The sequence below is a fragment of the Cheilinus undulatus genome, linkage group 1 (genome assembly GCF_018320785.1).
Source record: "Cheilinus undulatus linkage group 1, ASM1832078v1, whole genome shotgun sequence".
Lineage (NCBI taxonomy): Eukaryota > Metazoa > Chordata > Actinopteri > Labriformes > Labridae > Cheilinus > Cheilinus undulatus.
The window spans coordinates 3,969,394-3,994,296 of record NC_054865.1 but is presented as its reverse complement, the minus strand read 5'-3'; the positions used below and the strand labels follow the sequence as shown (position 1 = coordinate 3,994,296).

Genomic DNA, 24,903 nt, shown 5'->3' with positions numbered 1-24,903 from the left:
TCAGTTGTGTTAGGACACTCCTGTAAAGGAGGTTCTTTAATCTTGTTTTGAATATGTAATGTAAATTTTGTTTCCTTGCCTCAACACCCCAACACCCCCCCACTGTGTGTTCCCCCAACATCCCCACTGCGCTCATTCCTATGGCGCTTTCGCCACAGCCATAGGGAAACGATAGGGCTAGGAAAGTTTTGACTTTACTACATGTGTAAATACAAAGCAACAAAAGATGACTCTGCCAGTTTTCCTGACGAAGTGTTAAACCTGGAGCCCATCACTGAATCATACCTGTGGTGTCCAGACCCCCTGGAAACAAAGCCCGGTCTTGGTGAAGGTCTCAGCAGACAGAGAGGGCAGGGAGTATATTTTAGGGGTGTTTCAAATCAAAAGGTAATTTATCAAAGGTAATTTATCAAAGACAGTGATTTCCTCTGCACCTTGACAAAGAATATCACTGAGAATTTCATGTTTAACCTGCTATAAAGCTGAGTATTTTTTCTGCCCACTGTTATAAAATTCACACAGCTCTGAGCGCTTCTCATTGACATTAACTGATGTTACATGACAAGAAGCTCAGAGCATCAAGTCACCTGATTGGGGGTAGGTCTCAGGTAAACCTAATCTGTTGTTCTTAGAGGACATGAAAAAGTCCACAGCTTCCTCTGTTTTGATAAAATATGTTGTTTATTGAGCTGCAAACACATTCATTTCTGAATATAACACAGGAAAGGAGTTAAATGTTTTTTAGCTAATGACACTGTGCAGCACATCGTCACAAAAGTAAAAAGTCTGAGGTAGAATAAAATGTCTTTAAAGCATCAGAGGAAACATGTCTGTCTCCTGCTGGATCCTGTGCTTTTTTTAGAGACCCTGTAAAGTGAAAATAAATCTGTATTTAGGTTTGTTATATGACAGGTCACTGTGTTATGAACCCCCAGGTCAAATTTCTGTCCAGTGAAACATCTTTAAGTTCATGAAATTAAACTTCAAAAACAGTAGTAGTAAAATCTGCACCAGGATGGTGTGGGCGGTCTGGTTGAATGAGGCCACGCCCACTCAGGATAAATACGATCATCTCAAATTTAGAAAATGCTACAATCTGAATGGAGGAAAGCACTCATGCCATTATCCTGCCTCTTGACCTTTTGTTGGCCTTAGAAGAAGAGACAAAGTCCGTTTTCAGGCTCAAATCTCTGTGACGATGCTCCAAATGATCCACAGACCACTGTGGCTGATAGATTTGAAAAATTTACCTCACAATGAACAAAAAAAACTGCATTTAACTGACTGTTAACTTTCAATAAAGGCAGTGACATCAGCTAACAACAGACTGGACTGAGATGAACTCCTCTGTGATTTATATTGTAGTGTTAGAGGGCGGGGCCATTCCCTACTGTGGGCTTTGGACATCATGAACCCACAAATTTGCCCCACCCAACCAAGAAACCAAGCCAGGAAAGAGGTGAAAAAACTTTCCAACGGTCCCAATGCAGAATTCAGTCACATGTTGATCTCAGTGTTTTCACATGTTTACAGCAACCATATTCCAGCATGTCTAGTGTATTATGACACAAATTTTGGATTTCACTTTACAGGGTCTTAAAGCTTAGTAAAAGTGTTTGGTATTGCTGAATTAAACAAGGCCAGATATTATTTGATCAGTTGTATCCCTGCTAGTTTTTTATTAGACGCTGTAGGCCTCAGGGTTCTTGGTGCTTATTTGCTGCCATCTGGGTGACCTGTGGAAAGAGGAAAACATCTTAGACACAACACAACACACCATTGTTTGTTTCCTCTTCATGACATATTTCTGTCTGTTCTGATCCATCACTCTGAGTCTTAATCCTTCCCAACACAGAAGCATGGAGAGGAAACAAAGCAAAGCAGAGAAGGATAGCGGGGATATGTTTTAAGGATTTTTCACATTTCTAAGCCGTGTTTCTGCCAAAACGCCAAAACCTCCACAAACTTCATGACCTTTTACATAGTTAAATAAAACAGAATACCATGCAGTTATGATGCTGAAACTTCAAACAGGATAATTCAGCCTTGAAGTATTCTGACAACACAATAGGAAGCAATGTGCTTTTATTTCCTTTCTTAGCAGTATCAGTATAATCTCACAGGAACTCAGAGGTTCATTATTGTTCCGATCATAAGGATGTATAACATAAAAAAAAAAAAACTCCCATATGTGGGACACAAAAGCTTTAAAACGTTGGACATTCCTAAAGTCTAATGCTTGGGGTCTTACCTGGTTGTCGATGCTCCTGAACTGCCAGGTCCAGCGAGTGTTATAGAGAAAAGGTCTCAGGTCAAAGCGGTTGTCATCAGGACTGTAGCTCTCAGCGTGGTAGGACGGCGTCACTGTGGTCATCTTGTGGCGGTTCACTGAGTACATCCGAAAGAAGTGCTTCACCTTCTGAGCCACCTTAATAATAGAAGACCATCACTTTTGAAGCCTTTCTAAGAGTTTCAGTCAGAACTCGTCACAGATTTAACCATATACAGATTTATACGTGTTTTCATAGATATTTTAAAAGTTTGGTTTTTCCATTAAACAGTATTTCAAAACTATAAAGTGCCATACAGTAACAAAAGTTTAAGAGCATAATCGTTCCTAGATAACAGAAAACAAACCTGTTACATTAGTTTGATTTGAGCTCATTTCTGTGTCTTTTGCAGTCATTATATCGACTGAAATCACAAGAAAAAAAAAATCATGACACATGCGTCATTAACGCTTAAATCGTTTACTATATTTCTGTTTTGAGGAAAATCGGACTTCTCTCCACTAAATACCACACATTCAGGAACAAAACGGCGATGGCATCCATAAAAATGTAAATTCTCCATCTTTCTGTGGCTGTGTCTATCTACAAACATGGACCTTATTATTCCTCTCAGAGCAGCACTGTCCCAGCAGGGCTGGACTTACCTCCATGGGTGAGAGGGCATCCTTCCACATGTGAATGAGTTTACAGAACATACTGAAGGGGCCACACTTGGAAATCTTCCTCAGTCGTCCAATGACAGATAACTCAGAGTATGTCATCCCCATGTCGGCCTAAGAGGGGAGGTTTGGTTAGATAGAGTTTGAAGAAGAGGTCAGCTGATAGTGAATTTTCAGGGGTCAATCCAGTACCAGTAACTGAGACCACAAAGGCCAATAACTGATCTTTGGAATCGACGCACTTTTACAGTAAAAATGTTTCAGTAGTTTAAATGTTAAATTGACATCATTTTAAGTTCATGTGTCTCTTAACCAGCATCATAAAAAATACGAGCTCATTTTGAATTTGATGACACTATAGTTCCTACCTCATCAGTTTGCGACACGTGTCCATCCGTCAACGGCTCCAGTTCAGCAGTAGGCGGAGCAGCCAGGATGCTGCAGGGAGACGTACACAAATTATAACTTAGTTTTTGTTTTTTTTTCATTAAAAGCAAATGTATTGTCCTAGGCCAGTTCAACAGTCAGTGAGTGGATCTCACCCCCTCAGAGCGCTGAGCTGGAACTGCTCCACACAGTAATGCAGGAAGCTCTTCAGGTCTGTCTTGCTGATGCCTCCTATCGGGTTGATGTCAGCGCTGGAGCAGTCGTACTTTGTGAAATATCCTGTCAGACTGAGCAGGGAAAGCCATTTAATGGTAGAGGAGCAGGGCTGGAATTTCTCTACATAAAGATATTATCCGCATAAAGAAAAACACACATCTCTCCAAAATTACATTTCTTTACAGTCATGATTGATGCTTTTTTACTGCTGGTTTGCCAGTAAATAGAACTGTAGTTTATTAGGTTGACAACCTCCTAATACCAAATGTTCACACTTTCATCAACCATACATGAAACAACAATGGCCATAGATCCATGGCCACCACTTTTTTGCTCACTAGCCACTGTGGTTAGTGGTTTTGCAAAGTTACTAGCACCTCAACATTTCTACTAGCCTCCGTTTTGTTGTTGTTTAACTATGGGTTAAATATGATATACTATTGTGTTATACTTTATCTGGTATGAGATAACACCCATGCCCTATTTCCCTCATCAACATGATCATAAGATCTCCTCCTAATAACGCACATTTCCCTGTTTCATATTATGAAAAAGCACACTACAGAGATGTGTGTCTTATTTCAGTGTTAGAGACTGTCACTGACATATTAAAGATCAAATGTTCTTATTGTTGATAAAGGTGACACATTATCCTGTAATACCTTTGGCTAATTCAGATTTTTCCTACTGATATCAGTTTTTTACACTTTATCAGTTTTTCTTTCTTTGAGGTACTTTAACCGACAACAAAAACTTGATTCCTGGATTTTAAGTTTAAACTAATATTAAAACCTCTTGTTTCCTTTATTCTTCTTTCATCGTCTGTCATCATTTATGATGGATGTAGTTTATGTGTAGCTTTAAATATGATAAATTATCTGTTAAAAGAACAGACGACTTAGACTTACGGCATGAAGTTTACATTTAGAAAACATTTAAACATCTGTTTTAATACACTCATTGTTGTTTGATAATACTAAAATGAATCATTTGATCGAAATACAATGCAATACAATTTACAAAGCTTTAACTGGACAATAACCACAAAGTATCCAGAAGTTGTTTATAATGAGGGACAGTCAATACAATCTGAGATGAACATTCTTTTTCAAAAACCAAAGATACAAATGTCGAGTCTCATTGTCAGTTAGAGGGTACTTTTGTGGAATTCTTCTTTCGAAAACATAAAAACATGCACTACATTGGTAAGTCTCAAAAGACAGTATAAGAATCAATTGACTTTGAAATACACCATGGAAAATGTAAGTTAATATGAATATGTTATTATGCATTTATTGCCAATGAATATTAACAACAACGATGCACCAGCGTTGTCCTTGCTATGCACTCTTTTCTGTGATGGTTCTGTCTTTGTAAGATAAGAGGGGTAGGTTTTTAATAAGCTTGAGCTTCTGCCTTCACCATTTCGGATAGCTTGGAAATTCAGAAATTCACTTTGATCTTGTTGATTGTTTTATTTGTTGCAAGTAAACAGAAATAAAATTCATGAATTCATTCATTCATTCAAATATAAATCTTCACTTTATTCAGCTGAATTCTCCTTGAAGTAATCCGTTACAGACTCTTATCCATTATTCTCTGTTTCTAACAGCTTAAATGAAGAATATTTAAAGTTTCAGTGTTTCTATCCTCTTTTATATGGTTATTTATCAATAAACAGAAAATCTACATTCAAATATGTTTGTGTCAAATGTTTAAATAGTGTTTCATTATGTCATGATCCCAGCTGTTTCTCCTCCTGTTTTTCCATCCCTAGTGTGTGTTGTCTGTCTGTGTGTGTGTGTGTGGCAATCACACACACCTGAGACCACTTCTGCTACCAATCCTGCTGCACACCTGAGACCACTCCACTACTCAGCTCCTGCAGTATACATACCCAGCTCTTCACCTGATTGTTCAGTTTCACCTCGCAGTGACTTTGCTCCTGGGCTCACACACCTTGAAAATTTTTGAAACCTTGTACTTTGGATTTTTGTGTAACTTTGGACCTTTTTACTAATCTCTGTTTTCCTCGTCCTAGGATCATCTTTCAACTGGATCCCATGAACAGATAATGTTCAAAGAATATTAATCAAATACTATTCCATCATACTGCACAGCCATGGCTCACACAGGCAATGGAGAGAGACACACAGCCGGATCACACACGTACACACAGACAGCACTGACACACTGATCCTTCAGGGAGGAGAATATTCAGGTCTGTGTTTGTCATTCAGTATTCTGAAAATTTTGCCCTCAACAGACAAAAGTCTGAAGTGTTTTCACAGTGTAGGTGTGAGTGTGGTGTGTGTAGGGGTGTTTCATTTGTGTGAGTCAGTGTTATACCGCATGAAAGCCGTTGCTGCTGCATAAAGACGCACTGATGCACAAGACTGAGCCACTGTGCAGTTATTTTGGGAAATTTGAACCACATGTGCACAGATCAGCCTCATTGCAACAAGCATCTAAATGATACCCACTGGGGCTGATAGACAAGACGGACACATTTGTACCTGCCAAAGCTAAAATCCACCTGCCCACATTAAGAATGCAGAGGACCCTAAGAACTAAGTCTTTGTTTTTCTCCTAATGTCTATCTGAGCCCCCAGCGTATGTGGGCCCGTGGACCTGTAATACCCATTGGATAACTCGGCCCAGGTTGGCAGGGGTAAATTTCAAGCCTTGATGGCCACCATGATTACCAGGCTGCATGCAGCTCTAACAGAAAACCCCGGGTGGGAAACAGTTTGATTGAATTTTTACACATGAGAATGAGGGAGTAGGGGGAGGTAGGGCAACAGACCAGTCCAGCTGGGTTGGTTCTAGTCCTAAACAGCACACCTCCCCCTGCCTCTACTACTCCCATCCTCTTTCCAAGCTTCAGATGTTTTTCTGTACATTTCTATCTTCTCTGTGTTCTTTCATGTTTAATGCTTTGTTTGTGGGGGCAATTAGGGACCATGAGCTAGGGTAGGTAGTATCAGTATTGTCACAGCCTGGATCCTGCATACATACAGAGCCCGGGTCTATTTATGGTGGGGGTGGAAAGTCACTTTTTACATTAAGAAACTTTAAGTGAGTAACTTTTTGTCTACTTAGACTTTACTGAGTAGTAAAAAAAGTCAGTAATCAAATTTTTACCTTTTAAGTAAAGTATTGATCTTCACTGTATTTTGAAGCATTAGTTGCTGAAATAGAGAAACTGACAGTTATCACAATTAAACAACAAAAAATTAAAGCCTAACTCTCTCCCTCTTAATTTAACTGAAAGGAAAAATCACATTTTCCTTTTTACCCCCTCGGGTTTCAAAAATAACTACTCAGTACTCAGGACTTAGAGTTAAACTTCCATTAATTACTCTTTATTTTTACTTGAGTAGATTATGCATCAGTATTTCAGAGTCCAGAGTCTAGGTCTGTTGAAGCAGTGGTTCTCAACCTTGGGGTCGGTACCCCCTTTGGGGTTGTGAGACACTGCAAGGGGGTCGCCGGTTGCCCAAAAAACAAATATTTTTTAAATTACACTGTTGCCACTTTACACCAATTTTGTCAAAATTGTTACCACGTTTCATCATTTTTTTCCACCAATTTTAACACATTTTTACCATTTAGCATCTATTTTTTCAGTTTTAAACTCTTTCCACAACTTTTTTTCTGCCTGTTTTTGCCTCTTCTAAATCAATTTTTGCCACTTAAGCTTGATGTTGTCTCTGTTGACCCATTATTGCTACTATTAACCCCTTTTAACCACTTTTAAGCTCAATTTTTCCCATTTTAACCCCATTTTACTATTTGATATGCCCATTTTTGCTAGTTTAACCAATTTCTGCCAGTGTCTGCCTTTTTTTTCATTCTCAGTTAACCCATTTTTGCCAAAATAATGCAATTTTATCCATTTTATCTAATTTTTGCCACTTCTAAACCATTTCTGCTACATTTAAAATTCAATTTCACCACTTTTTCCACATTTTTTTTGCCATTATTCACCCACTGTAGCAATTTAAAAAATATTTTAAATATGAAATATGGATATCACAGCTTAACTTTACAATGGACCATGGTTTTGCTGACCTCCATCGGCCCCCAGTCTGGCTGGGCGCCAGAAAACTCTCCCCTTTATCCCCCTTTATGGATGGCCTTGTCTGCACATGACTACTCTTGAATGTGCATGGCTGTGTTCAGCCACCTTCAGGTACAGTGGGGGTCCCCGGTCTCTGGCACCTTTATTTCGGGGGTCGCGGGCTGAAAAGGTTGAGAACCCCTGTGTTGAAGGTGGGGCTGCTGTTTGGGTTGCAGTGGCACATTCAGCAATAGCACATGAGGGCATTAGGGCATAAACACCCTGTGTTTGCTTCTAATTCTATCAATAAGCTGCATCCTTAGATTTTATTCTAGAAAGAAATATGAAATATGACCGTCATAGCTGCAGTGTTACCTCTCATCTACGTTGGCTGAGCCCAGAACCAGCAGACCACCTGGTCTCCCCCGGGCCCACAGACTCAGCTGAGCGAACAGGTAAGCCAGGACCATCCTGACACGAGCCTGTAGCACACAAGTACAAACATGAAGAGTTCACTTTGACTTCCTGAGGCACCACATAAAAAGCTTCATGATCCTCATTTCCGCTGAGGTATCAGTGAGAAAACTGTGGTTTAACTGTCACTATACATGAGTGAATGAACAGACACTGACACTGACAGAGGCAGAAAATAAAAAGGGAGCTGTCACGAAGATGGAATCAGTATGGTGGCAGAGGGGGTGTGCAGGTAAAGAAAGTGTCTGACCTGAACGTTCTGCAGAGCCAGGTTTTCTCTGTGGGTTCCTCCGTTGGCACGAAACTGAGGCAACCTGCCAGTAACCACTGAGAAAATACCCAGAATTCCTTTCACAGCCATGTCAATGTTAATGTTCATGTGTGAGCTGCAAATTAAGACATAAATTACAAGAGATTAAAATATTTTCATTGCAGTTTCTCTCAGGAGAGTAACACAACACTGGACATAAAAAGAAAACAAACTCATTTCTACATTTATTGAGTTAAATTTAGCTTTTTTTTTTTATCAAACTTCGTCCTGCAGGCTCTACTGTGAATGTGATGATGGGTCAAACTTACAGAAGAAGGAACATTTCTAACAGTAGCTAACAACCACCTTACTCTTTAAATGTAATACTCCCACAACCTTGAATAAAATGTTCCTAAATCATATTTTAGGTTTTAGGTCCTAAGTTATGATTCCTGAAATATCCTTGCAGAATTGTATTACCTCTTGCACCATTTGCTGTTGTCCTAATTACCAGATAAAGCTTGATTTGTGACAGTGGTGTTTTAAACATATCTAACTGATTTGATTCTTCTGAAATAAGTCCAGAATTTAGGATTTAATGACCTGAAGAGTTGACCCATGTGAATCATGAATATCAGTAAAAACAAGTTTTAAAGGAGGGGATGCTGAGTGAAATAATGAGGACTTCAGAACCTCTACAGATTAAAATGAATAATGTTTTATTGCTTCTGTACATTATCTAAAGTCATTCCTTATAATGTCCTCTCCTCCCTAGATAGTTGAAGGCAGAAGAATATTCATATCATCCTACCTGAGGTCTAACATATGATCACTCATTTTTATTTCTTAATGTCTCTACCAAACAGGATTAGCTTTTCCTTGCTGGAAAAACATCAGTACCTAATTCAGTAACTGCAGGCACCAAAGTCACACTCAGATTTTACACAAGGGAGCATGTGAGCAAGGAATAAGGTGAATTAAGTAAACACTGCAGAGATAAACCTTGTTTAAGGTCTCTTAGAATCCTGCTGGCTCTGCTGTAAATGTTTGTTCCATAGAAGTTTTGCTTCAAAGTGATGGAGTTGTAAAACTAGTCTGCTCTGAGTCATTACTACCCTATACTATCCTTAACACCAAGTCTATTCCTTTGAATCAAGTCCTGTCTACCTGCCGATCTGACCGGCCAGGTCCTTAGCCCTCCTGCAGGTGTCCTCTGAGGAGTTTTCACTGGCCATGTAGCAGGTGGTGAAGATGCGACTGCACAGCTCCTTTGGGTGCTTAGGAGAGTAGGAATCATCCCCTATGACTCTGCGAACATCCGCCAGTACCTGCATGTCTGTGGTACGGAGAGAGAGAGGTGAGAGGTACAAAGGAAAGAGGGAAAGAAGAATGGACTCAATGAGATACCTGGTTTGTTAAAATAAACAAGGAAGAAGACAAGAAAGTTTATTCATTTCTAGTTTACTTTCAAAGAAACCACTCGATGAATTATTGCACACTTTCTGATTGCTCTGCTCCTCCAAACACAATCAGTGTATCAGAAAGCTCTTTTTATATCCTAACTGTGAATATTCTTATTCTTTTAAAGGAGACATATTATGCAAAAATCACTTTTTCAGGCTTTTCTAACACAAATATATGCCCCTGGCCTGTCCACAATCCCCTCAAATACCAGAAAAATCCATTCCCTCTCCCCATCTCTTTCTCCACCTTTCAGAAAATGTGTGCTGAAACAAGCTGTTCTCAGATTTAGCTCCTGGTGACCTCACCAGGAGTGTGAGCACCCACCCCCAGGTTTGGCTGGCCCTCCCCCACTTGGAGGAAAGTTCTGCCCTCGTCTAGTGATCCTCTCAACTAGTAGCTGAGATGCTGGATAGCTCAATGGGTTATCCTGCTGACTACAGTCTGGTAGGTTGATGGTTCAAATCCCAGTCTACTTCTAAACTTTGGATAAAAGTGTCTGTAGTACCAGGAGTACTGCATTCATTTCCTGAGAGGGGTGTGGTCAGGGGCAGAGTCAGACAGCTAATTACAATATAACAAGGGGGTAATTAATTTAAAGCCACAGACACAGAAATGGCTCGTTCTGAGAAGGGCTGAAATAGAGGGGGTTTTAAACGTACAAAATTCCTATACTGGAGTGTTTTTTCAGCAACAAACTTCACTGGCATGTTTTGGGGACCTCTGAGAACAATTTAAGCTTGTCTTAAAAGGGTATAATGTGTCTCCTTTAATACTCACCCTGTCATCTTGAGCTCTTGTTTGGTAACAGTGGCTGTATAAAATGTAGTTTGGTAGCCTTCCTGGGTTGTTTTCTATCGCTTTAAAACATCACTTTAAAAATGTCCAGTGTCTGCTACATCAGCAGACACAGCAGGTGAAAACCAATAAAACTAATGACAGAGAAAGTGAACAGAATAGACGCAAAGGTAGAAAGAAAAAGGAAACTGAGGTGTAGGCAAGTGTGTACAATAGACAGGAGGTGAGTGTGAAGAGAGAACCACAGCGGGGTGAGCAGAATTATTTTTGGAAAAGAAAATATAAAGAAGATAACAAAGTGGGGCTGATACTGTAAAAACTAATCTACTGAACACAGTGTAACAAATTCATTACAAGAGTAAACGTTTGCATAGTTTATGTCTGCATTTATACACTGCCCTTTTAACTTGTCTTAAAGAAAAGTAAGTCATACCGCCGTCAGCTACAGCCTGGCAGAGCAGCACACACATGGAGTGAACGATGCAGGCAGTGGATGAGCTGTCCACTCCTCCGCTCAGAGGCAACAGAAAACCAGCCTGAGATACAAACAAGAACCATCAAACAGGCTGGAATAAGAGCAGGTATTGGAGCAGGTCAGGCTTTTCACCGTGTCAAGAAAGAGCTAGGCGTCAAAATAAATCCTACATGTCAGCTAAAATGATTAAACTCGGACAAAAGCCAAGGTTAGTTAGAATGTAGTTAGAAAAGTTGTATTCCTGTGTTAGACTGACTTAAACCAGACTCTTAAACACATGTTAATAACTTAATCTGACCGAAACGGATTACTAAATGTCAGACTAACACACTTAGACAATGTAGCTGGAGACTAGTTTGCTCTTGCATGTACAAGCCTGAATAAGACTAGAGATGCACGATACTATCAGCATGATCTCAGTATCAGGATATATTTGTCACATCCCTTGGTTGAGTTAGTTGAGTTCTCTTTTATTTTCTCCACCCGGTGACCCTCATCTGGGCTGTCTTCCCTTTCCTTGTGTATTTATACCACTCACTCCCTTCCTTCTGTGCGAGATCGTCTTGTATTACTCCCAGTTTGCATTACTTTTGAGCCTTATTTTTCTGATTGATTCTTTGTGCTTTGACCCAGTTTCAGTCCTTAGATTTCCGAGTTTTTGCCTGCCATTTTTTGTACCTTTGCCTGAGCTGACTGACCTCCTGTGTACTGAACTTTGCATTCATTAAATGATTATTGACTCTTTCCCCTATGTCCCGAGTCTGCTTGTGGGTCCTTTTGCCTTGCATTTCGTTACAGTATTGGCTTTGAAATGTAATAACTGGTATGGAAGATAGTAAAATTTCTGTCACTATTTACAGCCGATACAGTATGCATGTCTTTTGCTGCACAAACTCTGAGTTTTCAGTCTGAAAATCTTTCCTTACTTCTCACTCTGTCCCTGCAGTGTCAGTGATCCAAGCACTGATGTGCCACTCGGTCTGTGGAAAACACTAGCAATGGCGCTTGGCTGCCAAACCCTGTGGTGTGTTATTGCCAGCATGTGACCTTTTGTGGACAAGGTCAAAAAGCTAAAAGCACATGCAAATCTTGAGTAAATCTCTGTGTGGTATAAGCACTGCATAATAATTCTTTGTGGATCTGCTTCTGAATGTTTTTGAGTATTGCAGGATTAATTTTTAAGGACACCCAGAAACAGGTTTGTTATCCTTTTAAGTTTCAAGATGAAAATAAATTCATTAATCTAAAAATAAACATGGTTTAATTCACTCATACTAACATGAAAGTCTGAAGTAAGACACATTGTGAGGAAAATGTGCAATTTGCCGTCTGTTCCTCCTCACCTGACCACTTCTCCTCAGGTAGTCCCAGAGCCAGCAGGACGGCCCTAAACTGAACAGCACAGGTGATAACTCTTTCATATGATGATAATACTGGCATTTATTCAAATTTACCAGCAACTGAAAGCTATTTCTACCTGATCTCTTCTTCCGGTGTATGAAAGTGCCATGTGATGGGCTGGTGAGTAGGAAGGTAGACATCGTCAACACCAGACAGAGAGAAGTCCACTTTCACTCTGTGGCAAAGTTTGTGTTCACTTTCCTGCAACGGAGAAACACAGGCAGTGAGAGGACGAGTCCAGCCACAAATGACAGTTAAAGCTGTGTCATACAAAGAAGAAGCCATATGTGAACACAATGCAGAAATGCCACTGTCTCCTCTGGGCCAAAGCTCATTTAAAATAGATTGAGGCTAAATGGAAAACTGTTCTGTGGTCAGATTAATCAAAACTTGAAATTCCTTTTGGAAACTGCAGGCAGCGTGTCCTGTGTACTGAAGAGAAACCATCTAGCTTGTTATCCTGGCTCAGTTCTGAAGCCTGCATCTCTGATGGTGTGGTGTTGCATTAATGCTGATGGCGTGGGCAGCTTACACATCTGAAAAGGAACTATCAATGCTGAAAAGTAGAGAGAGGTTTTAGAGCAACATATGCTCCCATCCAGACAATGTATCTGTCAGGGAAGGCCTTGACTATTTCAGCAAGACATTGCTAAACCACATACCACATGGCTTCACAGTGGAGCACTCAGTGAAAGAGTCAGAGTGCTGAACTGGCCTGCCTGCAGTCCAGACCTTTCACCAGTAGAAAACAGGAGCATCAGAAAAGTTGTTTGAGCAGCTAGAATCTTACATCAGACAAGAATGGGACAACATTCCTCTCCTAAAAACAAGCAAACACTTTCCGGACATTTACAGGATGTTGTTAAAAGAAAAGGAAATGCCACACAAGGGTGTTCAAAGGTTTCTGAGATGTGTTGCTGCCATAAAATTCAGATAGAGCTAATATTTTTCATGAAATGGTAAAATGTCTCAGTTTCAACATCTGGTATGTTATTTTTGTTCTACTGTGAGTAAAATATAGGTTTATGAGATTTGACAGTCATGGCATTCTGCTTTTACTTATTTTTTACACATAACTCAACTTTTTGGGAGTTGGGGTTGAATAAATGGATATAGAAAATTCAGAGCCATCATTCTTACATACTCTACCTTTAAACAAACCAAAAAAACTGACCTGATTCAGGTTAGTACTGAGCTCTGAGGTAACATGAGGGAATAAAAATTAAAAAGCATCACAAAAACAATTTTCATGATTCAGCAAACTTTAGTTTGAAAAACACGCGAGGTTACTGTCTCACCATGTTTGGTTGGCAAATTTCTCCTCTGTAGCTCCGCACATCTTCAAGGTCAACAGTGGCCGTGATCACCTCCTACAGTAACAGCAGAAAGACCAAACACAGATCAGTATGGCTCACTCAGGAATGTTTTCTGTCATTGTTCTCTCTGACCTGCGTCTGTGAAGATTACCCAATACACCTGCAAACACAAGAAACCATTCTACTGCAGATAAGAAGCAATACAGGCACTTCATATCTATCAGGTACGTGGGGATTTTCATTTTCCAGGTTTTCCCCTTTGTACTGAAACTCTAAACGTTTTCAGACTTTACTATTCAGTCTTAATAGTAGGTATTTAACACCATATTTCACACCAGTGCACAAACATCTGAATGTTAAAAAGGCAGCAAATAATTATCAAATCTGACTCTAACCTGTTAAATGTTAATTATCCATGAGTCCTTTTCATGATTCTTTAAAATCAAGATTTACATGTCCAGTGTTATTTTCATCAACAAAAAGGTAAAAAAAATGTTTGTCAACAGATAAGACAATGCAGAGCTAGAAATAGGTCTTTGACAGTAAATGCAAAGTAAACATGAATGAGACAAAAATATAACAAGGGGGTAAACATTAAAGGTATATCAGCATTGTGCACCAATCGGCCATGTCTTCCCATGTCCCAAGGTAGAAAAAGACTTCATCAGCTCTGGTTACTGCTGTGAATAGCATTCAGACACATGATTCTGGCTTTTACCACAGATCATCCACATAAACTCGTAGCAGCTTTGGTACACACTTCCACACTATAGAGCAAGTCCTTTAAGTTAAAATCCTATTCAAATATGGAATCCATGTTAAAATGCAGAATAAAAGCTAATAAGCTCAGTAAGTGGGCTGACATATGCTAACATTTAAATGTGTTTAAGCTTGGCTAAGAAATATGGTTATTAGACAAAGAAAATTCTAAACAATAAATGCAGAATTTACTAAAATGTGAATGAAGCATTGTGCATTTTCTTCTGAAGCCTGTTGAATGCCCAGTGCAAAGCACCTTAATATGCAGTGCAGGCGTCTTCCCTGTCTTTGACCTATCATTGTTATGTCCAGAGCTCAGGTTATTTAAAACCAAATGATTAAATATTCCCGTTAGGTTGCACATCAGTGCATATTCACCATGGTTTAATACCAGGAAACTTTCTGATTCGCATCAAACTTTGCAGGACAAAGGCCTTCATTCATTTGATCCCCACTTCACTGGTGTTGTAATGCAAAATTTATAATAAAATATGCACCTACACCAGAGATGTCCAAACTATGGACCAGGGGCCAAATGCGGCCCGCAGTCCAATTTTGATTGGCCCAGAGCAGACTCTAGAAATAACATGGAATATGGCCTCCATCTGAACATGAAGCTTGTGCTTAACTGTATTGAACTTCAGAGTTTTAGCATAATGCTGTGCTTCCATGCTCTCGAGTTATTTGTTGTGTACACATTGCGTCCATCTTGTTTGTTAACACTGTGTGTTTTCTGTGTACTGTCCTGTGAATTGTGTTGTTATTTTAATCTGTTTTTTGCTCTTTTTGTAATTGCCTGCCTTAAGACAACAGATGAAATCAAGCTATTGTGCTAATTCTGGCATATTTACATTGATGTGTATTGCCAAAATGTTGATTGATGTGCACTGTCCTAATCAAATTAATTAATTAATTAAATAATCCTGTAAACAAAACATATTGACAATAAGACTTTATTGATGTGTTTGTATGTGATTAAACTGAAACAACACTGCGATAAACATATTGGCAACCAATATTGCAGTAATATTCCAGGGGCAGAGCCAGTGCTAGCTTGAGCCAAACAGCGCCCCTAAAGATCTGATTGGCATCCTCAGACCCCTGGAAATGATTGTCTATTTGCCAGCTGATTTGCTCTGCGCACACTATTGGCTAATCGCTCTCATGCAGCCTCAGCTCTGCCGCTCTCTCTGCAAGTTGCTCTTGCAACCCTCCTCCACCCCAGCTCCTCCTTTATTCTTCTTCTGACTTAATTAGTGTCATTCTGTTGTCACTGATGCCTTCTCTGCTCTGTGGTTTCTGCTGCTTCTCTTCCTCTCCTCTTCCTATTGGCATAGGAAGAGCAGGGTGCTTGATGTTTTCCACATAGGATTGTAGGAGGGCAGGGGGATGTCAGAACAGCCACACCACCAAACAAATAACAGCAATAAGTGCTAAATAATTCATGCTAATAAATATTTATAGCTGCAAATCATGTGCATTTCCTGACAAAGTGATCCTGACAGAACTAGCCATTTAGGCATAAGCAATCTCTAAGCATATCTTAACCCACATTATATTGATTTTACAAACTTTCATTTAGCTCACCTAAGTGGATATTAAAGTGGCCCCAACATCCTTATATATTTCTGTATGTGGCCTTTATTGGAAAAAGTTTGGGCACCACTGACCTACACTTTTAAAGAAATGATTTCAACCAGTTGCAGAAACCACCTCAGACCTTTATTTTGGCCTGCCACTTTACCTTCATTGTCTGGCAATGATTTACCTCATGGTGGCATTTATCTGCCAGGCAGTAGTTGAGTTTTTCCACCTTGGTTATTTTCCAAACCTTAGACAACTTTGAATATACTTTTTTATATATTTACCACGTCATTTAGAGAGAACTGTGCTCCCTGGGCCACGATGTCTCCGTTGATGGCCACCAAGGCACATCCGTCGTAGTAAACCCGGTCTCCATCACAGCCCCTCTGATTAGCATACAGGTAGATACCTCCGCTCTGAAACAACATGATTTCACTTAATGCAGCATCGATTTCAGTTAAACTATTTCACACAATAAGAGCTGCGATTAAAAAACACAGGATGTTACAGACACATTTTCACTATCTACAGTACAACACTGCCCTCTAGTGCAGGGTCTGTGTCAGTAAAGGTGACTAATGAGATTAAAATAAATATGCACTTAGCAGCCTTTAAGTAAGATCACAGTGTAAATGTGAAATTGTGATTACTACTTGTATGCCCGTATATTCCACTACAAATTATTAAACAACAGATGCAATTGCACCACGCTGAAGCATATCTTAAAACATTCTACCTTGGTGGTGGCTGACTTGATCAGGTTGACTCTCTGGTCGGCCTTGCGGAGCTCATGGTGGCTAGCAGAAGAATTAGTAAAGATTTCAACCCCGTCCAGACCCATCTGAATATGAGGGCTGATAAAGATAAAGACTATATTTAGTTATCAGGAGCAAGTACTGATGACTTAAAACCCTGCACTGATTTTACCTTCTGGGATTCCAGAGTTCTTCACATAGCTCAGTGCCAATGCACGTATCCTTAGTGGATAATACGCAGTCACCAAAAGGGACCGTATCCTGACACACAGAAACAAAGAGGAGATTAAAAACACTGACAAAGAGTGAGATACATCTAAACATTGATGATTAAAGTGTTTTACCTGGCCTGTCACCTCCTGGATCATTCTGGGCAGGAAGTACTCCTCCACTTTTCTTTAAGGGAGGAGCAAAAACACATTTACTTTAACTGCCAACCACAATGTTCACCAAAGGGAAATCAGGTCATTAAATGAGTAAATAAAAATGAACATTTTTCACTTTCTTTAAGTACCCACAGGACTGTAAGGGAAGAGTTACCCATAGATTGAGACAAAAGACTCCAATCATGGGTGCAGAGATGGCTGAGTTAAAAAATAAATACAGAAACATTTTAACCAGATTGATACAGTTTGTTAAAGAAATCATATCCTGATATTGTTTTAGATAAATGGAATTACACATTACGTATCTAAAGATTTTTTCTATAAAGAAATTTAAAATTGTTACAGTAATATGGTTAAAGTCAAAACAAACTGAAATCTGTTTGATGCCCCAGTAACAAAAATGTAAGTCCAAGTCATCCAAGACTGGGCAATCATGTGTTCTTAATTGTCAAAACGAGGGTTTGCTGTATTTATGGAGCATGCAAAGCATCTCTGATTACATGCACCAAACTTTCTCTGCTTTAACAGTGAGCTGTGGTTAGGGACACTCTTAGTTGAAAGCTTGTTGCTCGTCTAAATCTTTTGAACTGAACAAGTCAAGTCTCAGAAGTCTGAAGCTCTTCCTGATAAAATGTTGAGAATCAGCTATACCGCTAGCGTATTATGACAGCTTGACAATGTATAGAGCAACAAAGAGGAAGGGGTGGTGCCAAGAAAGCCAGTCGTGGACCTGAGAGAACTGGGAGAAGAGAAAATGGAAGCGTTATACAGGAGAAGTCCCTGTACGAGTACTCGGCGCAACATTTTAGTTTTTTTAATTCAGATTTGTACATATTTATGACTTTATTATGGCACCAGTTTCAGACCAGTACATCCAAGACGTCTTCTGTGTGGTATCAAGAACAACTGAGGCAACGGTGTGATGTGCAAACCAAGACAGACACACAGACGCCGCCAATTATAACAGTAAAATTTGCAGACTTGTTCCTACTCTCTAAGTTCTACTTAAACACTGGCAGCATACTAAGGTTAACAGAGTATCTTGAAGTCTATAACCTATGTGTTTATATCAGATCATATTATTATCATTATTTTGATGATTGGTGGGGTCAAAAGTACAGAAATTTCATGGTTTTCGCTCATTTTTCACACAAAAAGGAGAGCACCATCAAAATTTCATTAATATGTTAGCAACATTCGGGGGAAACCCTTGATCCTTGCCAGCTCCAACCATTTTTCCACATATTGCAAACTAATTCATGTAATTAGGACAGTGTTCAGGAGTTTCTTTATTATTAAAAGGATCAAATCGCCAAATAATGGGAATGAAGTTGCTGTGGTATCAACCAGATATAAGTATCATTTGATTTTCACTCATGATAAAAAGCTTCTAAATTAAAAAAAAGGAAAAAAATAAGACCCCATTTTGCCATAGTAATTTAAAGATCTATCCATGGTCAATACTGTTGCTGGTTCTTCCAATAAACAACCTTTAAACAGAGCATTAGGCCTGGCATCTGCTTTTTAACTTTCCATCCTCACTCTGTTCAATTCCTGCCCCTTTATCTGCATATCTAATTGTTATAATAAATCATTTCTTAATTGGAAACCATTCAATCCAGCCTTTGGGTTGGGACAGGGGAGGGAAAAACTTATTTTTTTTAAATAATATGGAACGTACCCACCTCCCAGAGAACAGACTGGATCTCAGAACAGTCTAAGATAGGTTAATACTACCTAATTATTTAATACCATGGTATATTTCAACCATGGTCATTCAGCTGATGGAGTTTGGTATAAATATTAGAATGTCTAATATTAAAGCTATCTATAGGTCCAATGTCTAAATAGCAGCTGTGTGCATCAATATGTGAAATCATTGAAGTTATTTTAAATAAAAATGAGAATGATGATAATGATGAAGATCAACCAGTAATGCTCACATGAAAACAGAGTGATAGTCTGGATAGTCACATGTCTGTGGTAGACTTCTGAGTGAAAACCGACCTTAACTGGTTCCAAGGTGAGAACCAGCGTATCTCTCTGTAGTTCCCATGGTTGGCCATCATCACTTTTGGTCTTATCAGCAGGATTTTTCTGCAAGGTGGAGGAAAATTACATATTTCTAAAAAGGTAAAGACAAGTTACTGGGGGTGTACTGCATTCTCCCTTATACATGAAAATATATTAAAATAACACTCCAACATGTCAGACTTTAAAAATGTATGAAAATAGGACAGACAGGAGAGGTGACCTGGTGTACCTGTTGAGGAAGAGGACTCGGCAGTTGTAGCGTACGTTGTGATGCATGATGGGCCTGTAAGAACAGAATCCACAACAGCTTGTCAAAGGGACACCAAAACTATCAGGAAAGTCCAGAATTATTTTTGGTTTAGTCTTAGTCCTGGTCTTTAGTCAAAAAGGCTCATTAGTTTTAGGAACATTTTAGCTTAGTTTATTTTAGAGTTTTAGTCTAGATTTAGTGAAAATTAAAAAACAACATTTCAAAGAATATCCTAACATTTCAGTCATTATTCTGAGTCAGAACAATTAGTCAAACTGTCAGATAATCTAACCTTTATTTTACTCTCATCAGGGATTGATCTTCAATTAACCTAACACTGAAGAGTGATGAACTGATGAATACCGACAACCCTGAGTGAAGGACTTTAGCATGTAGAGGAGTACTTTCACTGCAAGGATGAAGCCCTGCTAGGGCTGGGCAATTGATCCAAAATTCGATTAAATCACACTATGGTCTGCTGCAATTTTTAAATCGCAGAAGGTGAAATATTTCTCTAAAATTTGAAATTTGTTTCAAAATACCAGTTTATATCTTTTATTCTGCAGCAGAGACATTATGCACTACATATCATGCAATCGACATCAGGCAGTTTTTTAGAATAGTCTACAAAAATCCATCTTTTTTGTACGTTCTTTTACTTAATAAGAGAATGACATAAAAATTATAACTCCCTTAGTCCCTTAAATACTTCAGCTCATATAAATAAAAGTCAAAATCAACACAATTACATAGTTTCAAAATTTTTCAGCCCTAGTTTGATCTAATATTGTGTTGGTTATAAGATAGAATGATTTCTTGCTTGTGGTTGTTGGTATGTAAGGAACATGAGAAATAATTGTATATCAAATTGCAATGGCAATACTGGGGAAAAAAATCACAATAATATTATACCCCAGATCATTCAGCCCTAAGTACTATACTAGATATTATCAATATTCCTTAAAGATCTGAGTCGTAATCAATAATTAACTTTTCTTCTATAAGGTGGAAAGATGAAACTACAGTACATTTTTACAGAGCTCTTAGATACAGTAATGTTAAGGTATCTGCCCCCTTTCTGAGTTCTGATTTAGCTGAATTAAAACATTTCTGCAAACAGGGTCAAAGTGGGCCTTAATTTCTCCACAGTAATGTGAAAGACTTACTGACAGTTATTGCAAACCCTTGCTTGCAGTTGTTGCTGCCAGGATTGAACGACCAGTTATTAGGTTTAGTAAGGGGCCACGACTTTTTCACATAGGGCCAGGTAGGTTTGGATGGCTTTTTTTAACTAAATAAATGAAATCATTTATAAACTTACTTTTGTACTTACTCAGTTTATATTTGTCTAAAATTAAAATTAGTTTGATGATCTAAAACATTTAAATGTGACAAATATGCCACCAAATAAGAAATCAGGAAGGGAGTAAATATATGGTACTAGTAAATACTAGCATTATATATTTTCAATTACTGGAAAACAACTCAAACAACAATTTATGCAAGTGTTGCACCAAAACTCTAATTGTCTTTTTCTTCATGTGACAATTGAACACATCATGATGTTTTATTGACTTTGTAGTCATGTTAATGCTGAGCTTTAGGACACGTCACAATGCCTCTCCCAATCTAAACAGGGGTTTTGACAGAAGATGACTATTTTTAACTAATGGGTTAGGGTTAACTAAAGGTTTGAGGGAGTGTAACAGCAGCAGTCAGACTCAACAGAGTTTTTTTTAACCAGTAGAAAGTTGAAGGTTCTGCTTTTTGGTCAAATATGGTGCTTGCTAACTGGAATTTTCATCTTTTAGTGTTCTGCAAGCACACCTTGAACATTTTGATCTTTTTGGATACTAAAACCTTTAATTTCACCCAGTCCAATCTTTGTCATTGTTTTTGTTGAATAAATTAGCACCAGCAAAGGTGCTAATTTAGTGATGGTTTAAAGGTGACCTTTAAAGTTAGATATATGATGCTGAAGCTTTTAGGTTCTTTACCATGTCAAACTCTTGCAACAATGTGAATCAGGCTTTCTACTGAATCAGACTCGTTTGAAGGTGACACCTACATCCCCACGTCACAGATGATATCCTGGGTGATGGGAGACTCCAGGAGCTTTTTAAGGACCTGGAAACTGTGGAGCAGTGTGTCTGATTCATAAAAGTGGTCTGCACATCCATAGCCGCTGTAAAAAATAGTGTGTTAGAAAAGAGAAGTTAGCTGAGGGAAGAAAAATGGAGCCGGATATCCCAGACAGCTTTACCTCTAAGCTGCAAAACATTTCCAAATATTTTTATGTCCCAAATTTTCACATATAGTTTCAAACATATTTCACACCAAGATAATTTTACATTTCTAAAACTGAGAAATACTCATGAATCTGATGAACCTATGAGAATTCCCAGGAAATAAATGAGAGTTTTATCCCATCATACCAGATCTCCAGCTCTGGGCCCAGCCTGTATTTGGCTCCCTGAGCCTTAGCTATCTCGATACCTGTCAAAGAAACAAAAAAAAAAAAAAAAGAAACTTCATACATATTTCAAGACAAGGTGTGAAAGATTTTCCTGCAACCGCCAAACAAATCATGACTCGTTGCCTTACACGGTATAAATATCCACTTACTGATACATTTCATGTCGTTCTGAAAACAAAAGTTCTGTACCTTTAATCAGTCTACTTTGTAATAAACCATGTAATCAAACTAAGTTATCCCAAAACACAAAATGTCGCTGTGCTTTTTTTCTACTTTGCATCTCAACTGCTCAGCACTTAACAGGAAAAAAATTAAAGAAAAAAGTTAGTTCATGCAAATATGAAGGAATTCTAAACACATAATGCTTCCTCCACGTGTTCATTGATTCATCCAATCAAGGAATTCACAACGACTGACCAGTAAGCAGTTGGTCATCTCCAAACCAGAAGCTCATGGGTTCAGTCCCAGCTCCTACACTCACATGTCCACGCCTCCTTGGGCAGGACGCCTAACTCCAGCCATTTACCATGGTGGTAATGTCATTTTGTTTTGTGTTTGATGGACAGTGGCCTTATTTTGCTTTTTGACATTTGTGCGATGAGTTGTTTCTTTGTGACAATATCGACCAATAAATACAAGTTCTGTACCGATCTATTCTGGATTCCTTCTGACTTGAAACTCTGAGCGTTCTGTGTTATAAATAGGCATGAGTAATATGTTTATAATGTCACCATAGTCCAGACTTAATGAGATAGAAACAGGAATAATTGTATTCCAAGTCTATAAGACTAAAAGTTTCAATATGTGGTTTTTCTTTTGTGGTGCAAATAAGAAAATGGATCAATGATAAAAAAAATAAATAAATATTTAACAATCAGTCAGCTATGCATTGCTAGGAAATGTCTGACCAGTCAGATAAGTAATCATATATATCCTCTATTCAACAGTGAATTCACTGACTGTTACTGAGAGATGTGACACTCAGAGTAAATCAGACCAAGGCTGTTATCATTAATCAAGAAAAACTGATTTAATCATTTTGCTGTGGTTAACACAAACTCGAGTTGTTTTCCTATAACTTAACTCATTTATTTCCTTATCCTGGGAGCAGGTTTTCTATGATAATGTAAAATAGAACATACAAATCTCCAGAAAACCACCTAAATGTATCACAAGAAACAGAAAAAAATACAGTTCACACATGAGTGTCCTCCTAGGACTTCTGTAATAACATGCTTTTTAAACCTGCTAGTTTTGTCCTGTCCCTTCATTCAGTAATATGTTTAATTCTATCTTATGTCCAAACTGCAAAACTTTCTGAGATCTCAGTACAAATCTAGAGACTTGCCATAATCAGTGAGCCCTAGTGGCGGGTCATGAGTGTAGACCTGTTGAGAACAACTGCTTTAATGTGTTTATTTTCAACATTTATTTGTCAATTATACATTTTAATCATAAATTATTAGGCCACTTTTTCATAAAACATACATTCTGTTAAAAGACAGAGATAATGAGGCCAGCCTAAAGTCTTATTAGGTATTATGACATTAGAAATACAGGGTTTTTGATGTAACATTATACTACACAGATCAGCTTTTCTTAACCTTTATTTTGTCCCATTATGTGGCCCGTCTGTACAGAGGAGGATCAGGCCCACTAAAGAAATTAGATGAAATTGTTTTTTAATTCAGTTTTGAGATCAAAGTTAGACACTTTTTTTTTCAGAATAAAAAAAAACATCCCAGTCCTAAATCTCTTCCGTAGTCTGAATTAATTTGAAAAAACTACATGAAATAGAAAAATTCAAAGGCTACAAAAACAATACAATAATTTCGCTCTGTATGAAGCTTGGTCAATAAATTTGGTTGTTTTCCAAGTAAGACCTTTTATTTTAGATTTTTCTCCACGTTTTTTTTTTTTTTGTCTGTTTGTTTGTTTGACATTTATACAACCAGAAATGTGAGGAGCTGTTTTTATTTAAGCATTAGGGGGTGAAGAAGGAATTATTTATGTTTGCCTCAGTCACTTGCTCTCATGCCTAGTGCGCATGTCTGTTCTTCTACACTTGAAGTCTAGCGTGCAAAGATTTACATGATGATTTCGAGCCATAAGCTAAACTCCATTGTCCCATCTCGTAGCAGATACGGCCTCTTTAAATTAAATATAATAGCGGATTTTCTTGTATTAGTGTGTTAGTGGACTTACTCTTCAGTATTCTGTCTGAGTTTCCTTCAAAGTCCAGAGCCCATTGATTCAGTGAGCAGGTAGCAAGAGTCACCTTTCGTCCCATTTCTCTGCTCGTTGGTACGGTGGAAGTGTCGTAAACAGTTCAGGAGGACAGTAAAGATGATTTACGGCTGATGAAGTCTCTGTCCTTAAAGAATTATCTGTTTAGAAAGCTGTTATAACAAGTTTCACTGGAGTTGTCTGGATAGATTAAGAAAGAACAGTAAGCTGCCGTCCCCCTTCTTCTTCTGGTCCATCATTTGGTCTTTCTGTACAGTCCTGTAAACATTACTGCCCTCTAGAGGGCAAACGGTGAACTACATCACTCACAATGGCTGCGCTGTTTGGGAACAGGTGAAAATGACAAAATTAAAAAAAAAAGTGAAGGTCACACAATTTCAGGTAAATTTGATGAAAATAGGGCAAAAGTGAAACATTGTAGTTCAGTTATTTTCAATCATTTAGTCTTTTGTGTATCTCCATTTGATCACTATCTTTGGTTGTTACTTCAATCATGCCAATCAGCCTGCTGCTAATTCTTCACTCACTGTTTCAATCATTATTTGCATTACAGCTTTATCCAAGTAAATACAAGCTCATTTCCAAAAAAGTTGAAGCGCTGTTTAAAATGTAAATTTAAAC

General features: G+C 38.4%; 1 protein-coding gene across 1 annotated transcript; it reads right to left on the bottom strand.

Moving 5' to 3' along the window:
* Positions 1-1,655: 1,655 nt before the first annotated feature.
* Positions 1,656-24,494, bottom strand: nadsyn1 (NAD synthetase 1). Its single transcript, XM_041806634.1, has 21 exons — positions 24,241-24,494; positions 21,995-22,055; positions 21,628-21,744; positions 19,539-19,592; positions 19,283-19,372; positions 17,234-17,285; positions 17,062-17,150; positions 16,871-16,988; positions 16,419-16,550; positions 13,774-13,845; positions 12,552-12,676; positions 12,418-12,466; positions 11,033-11,135; positions 9,508-9,676; positions 8,341-8,476; positions 7,992-8,098; positions 3,493-3,624; positions 3,319-3,388; positions 2,936-3,064; positions 2,252-2,428; positions 1,656-1,736 (listed from the first exon to the last, which is right to left on the bottom strand). The coding sequence occupies exons 1-21, from the start codon at positions 24,323-24,325 to the stop codon at positions 1,698-1,700; spliced, it is 2,106 nt and encodes a 701-aa protein (XP_041662568.1). The 5' UTR covers positions 24,326-24,494; the 3' UTR covers positions 1,656-1,697.
* Between the last annotated feature and the right edge of the window lie 409 nt (positions 24,495-24,903).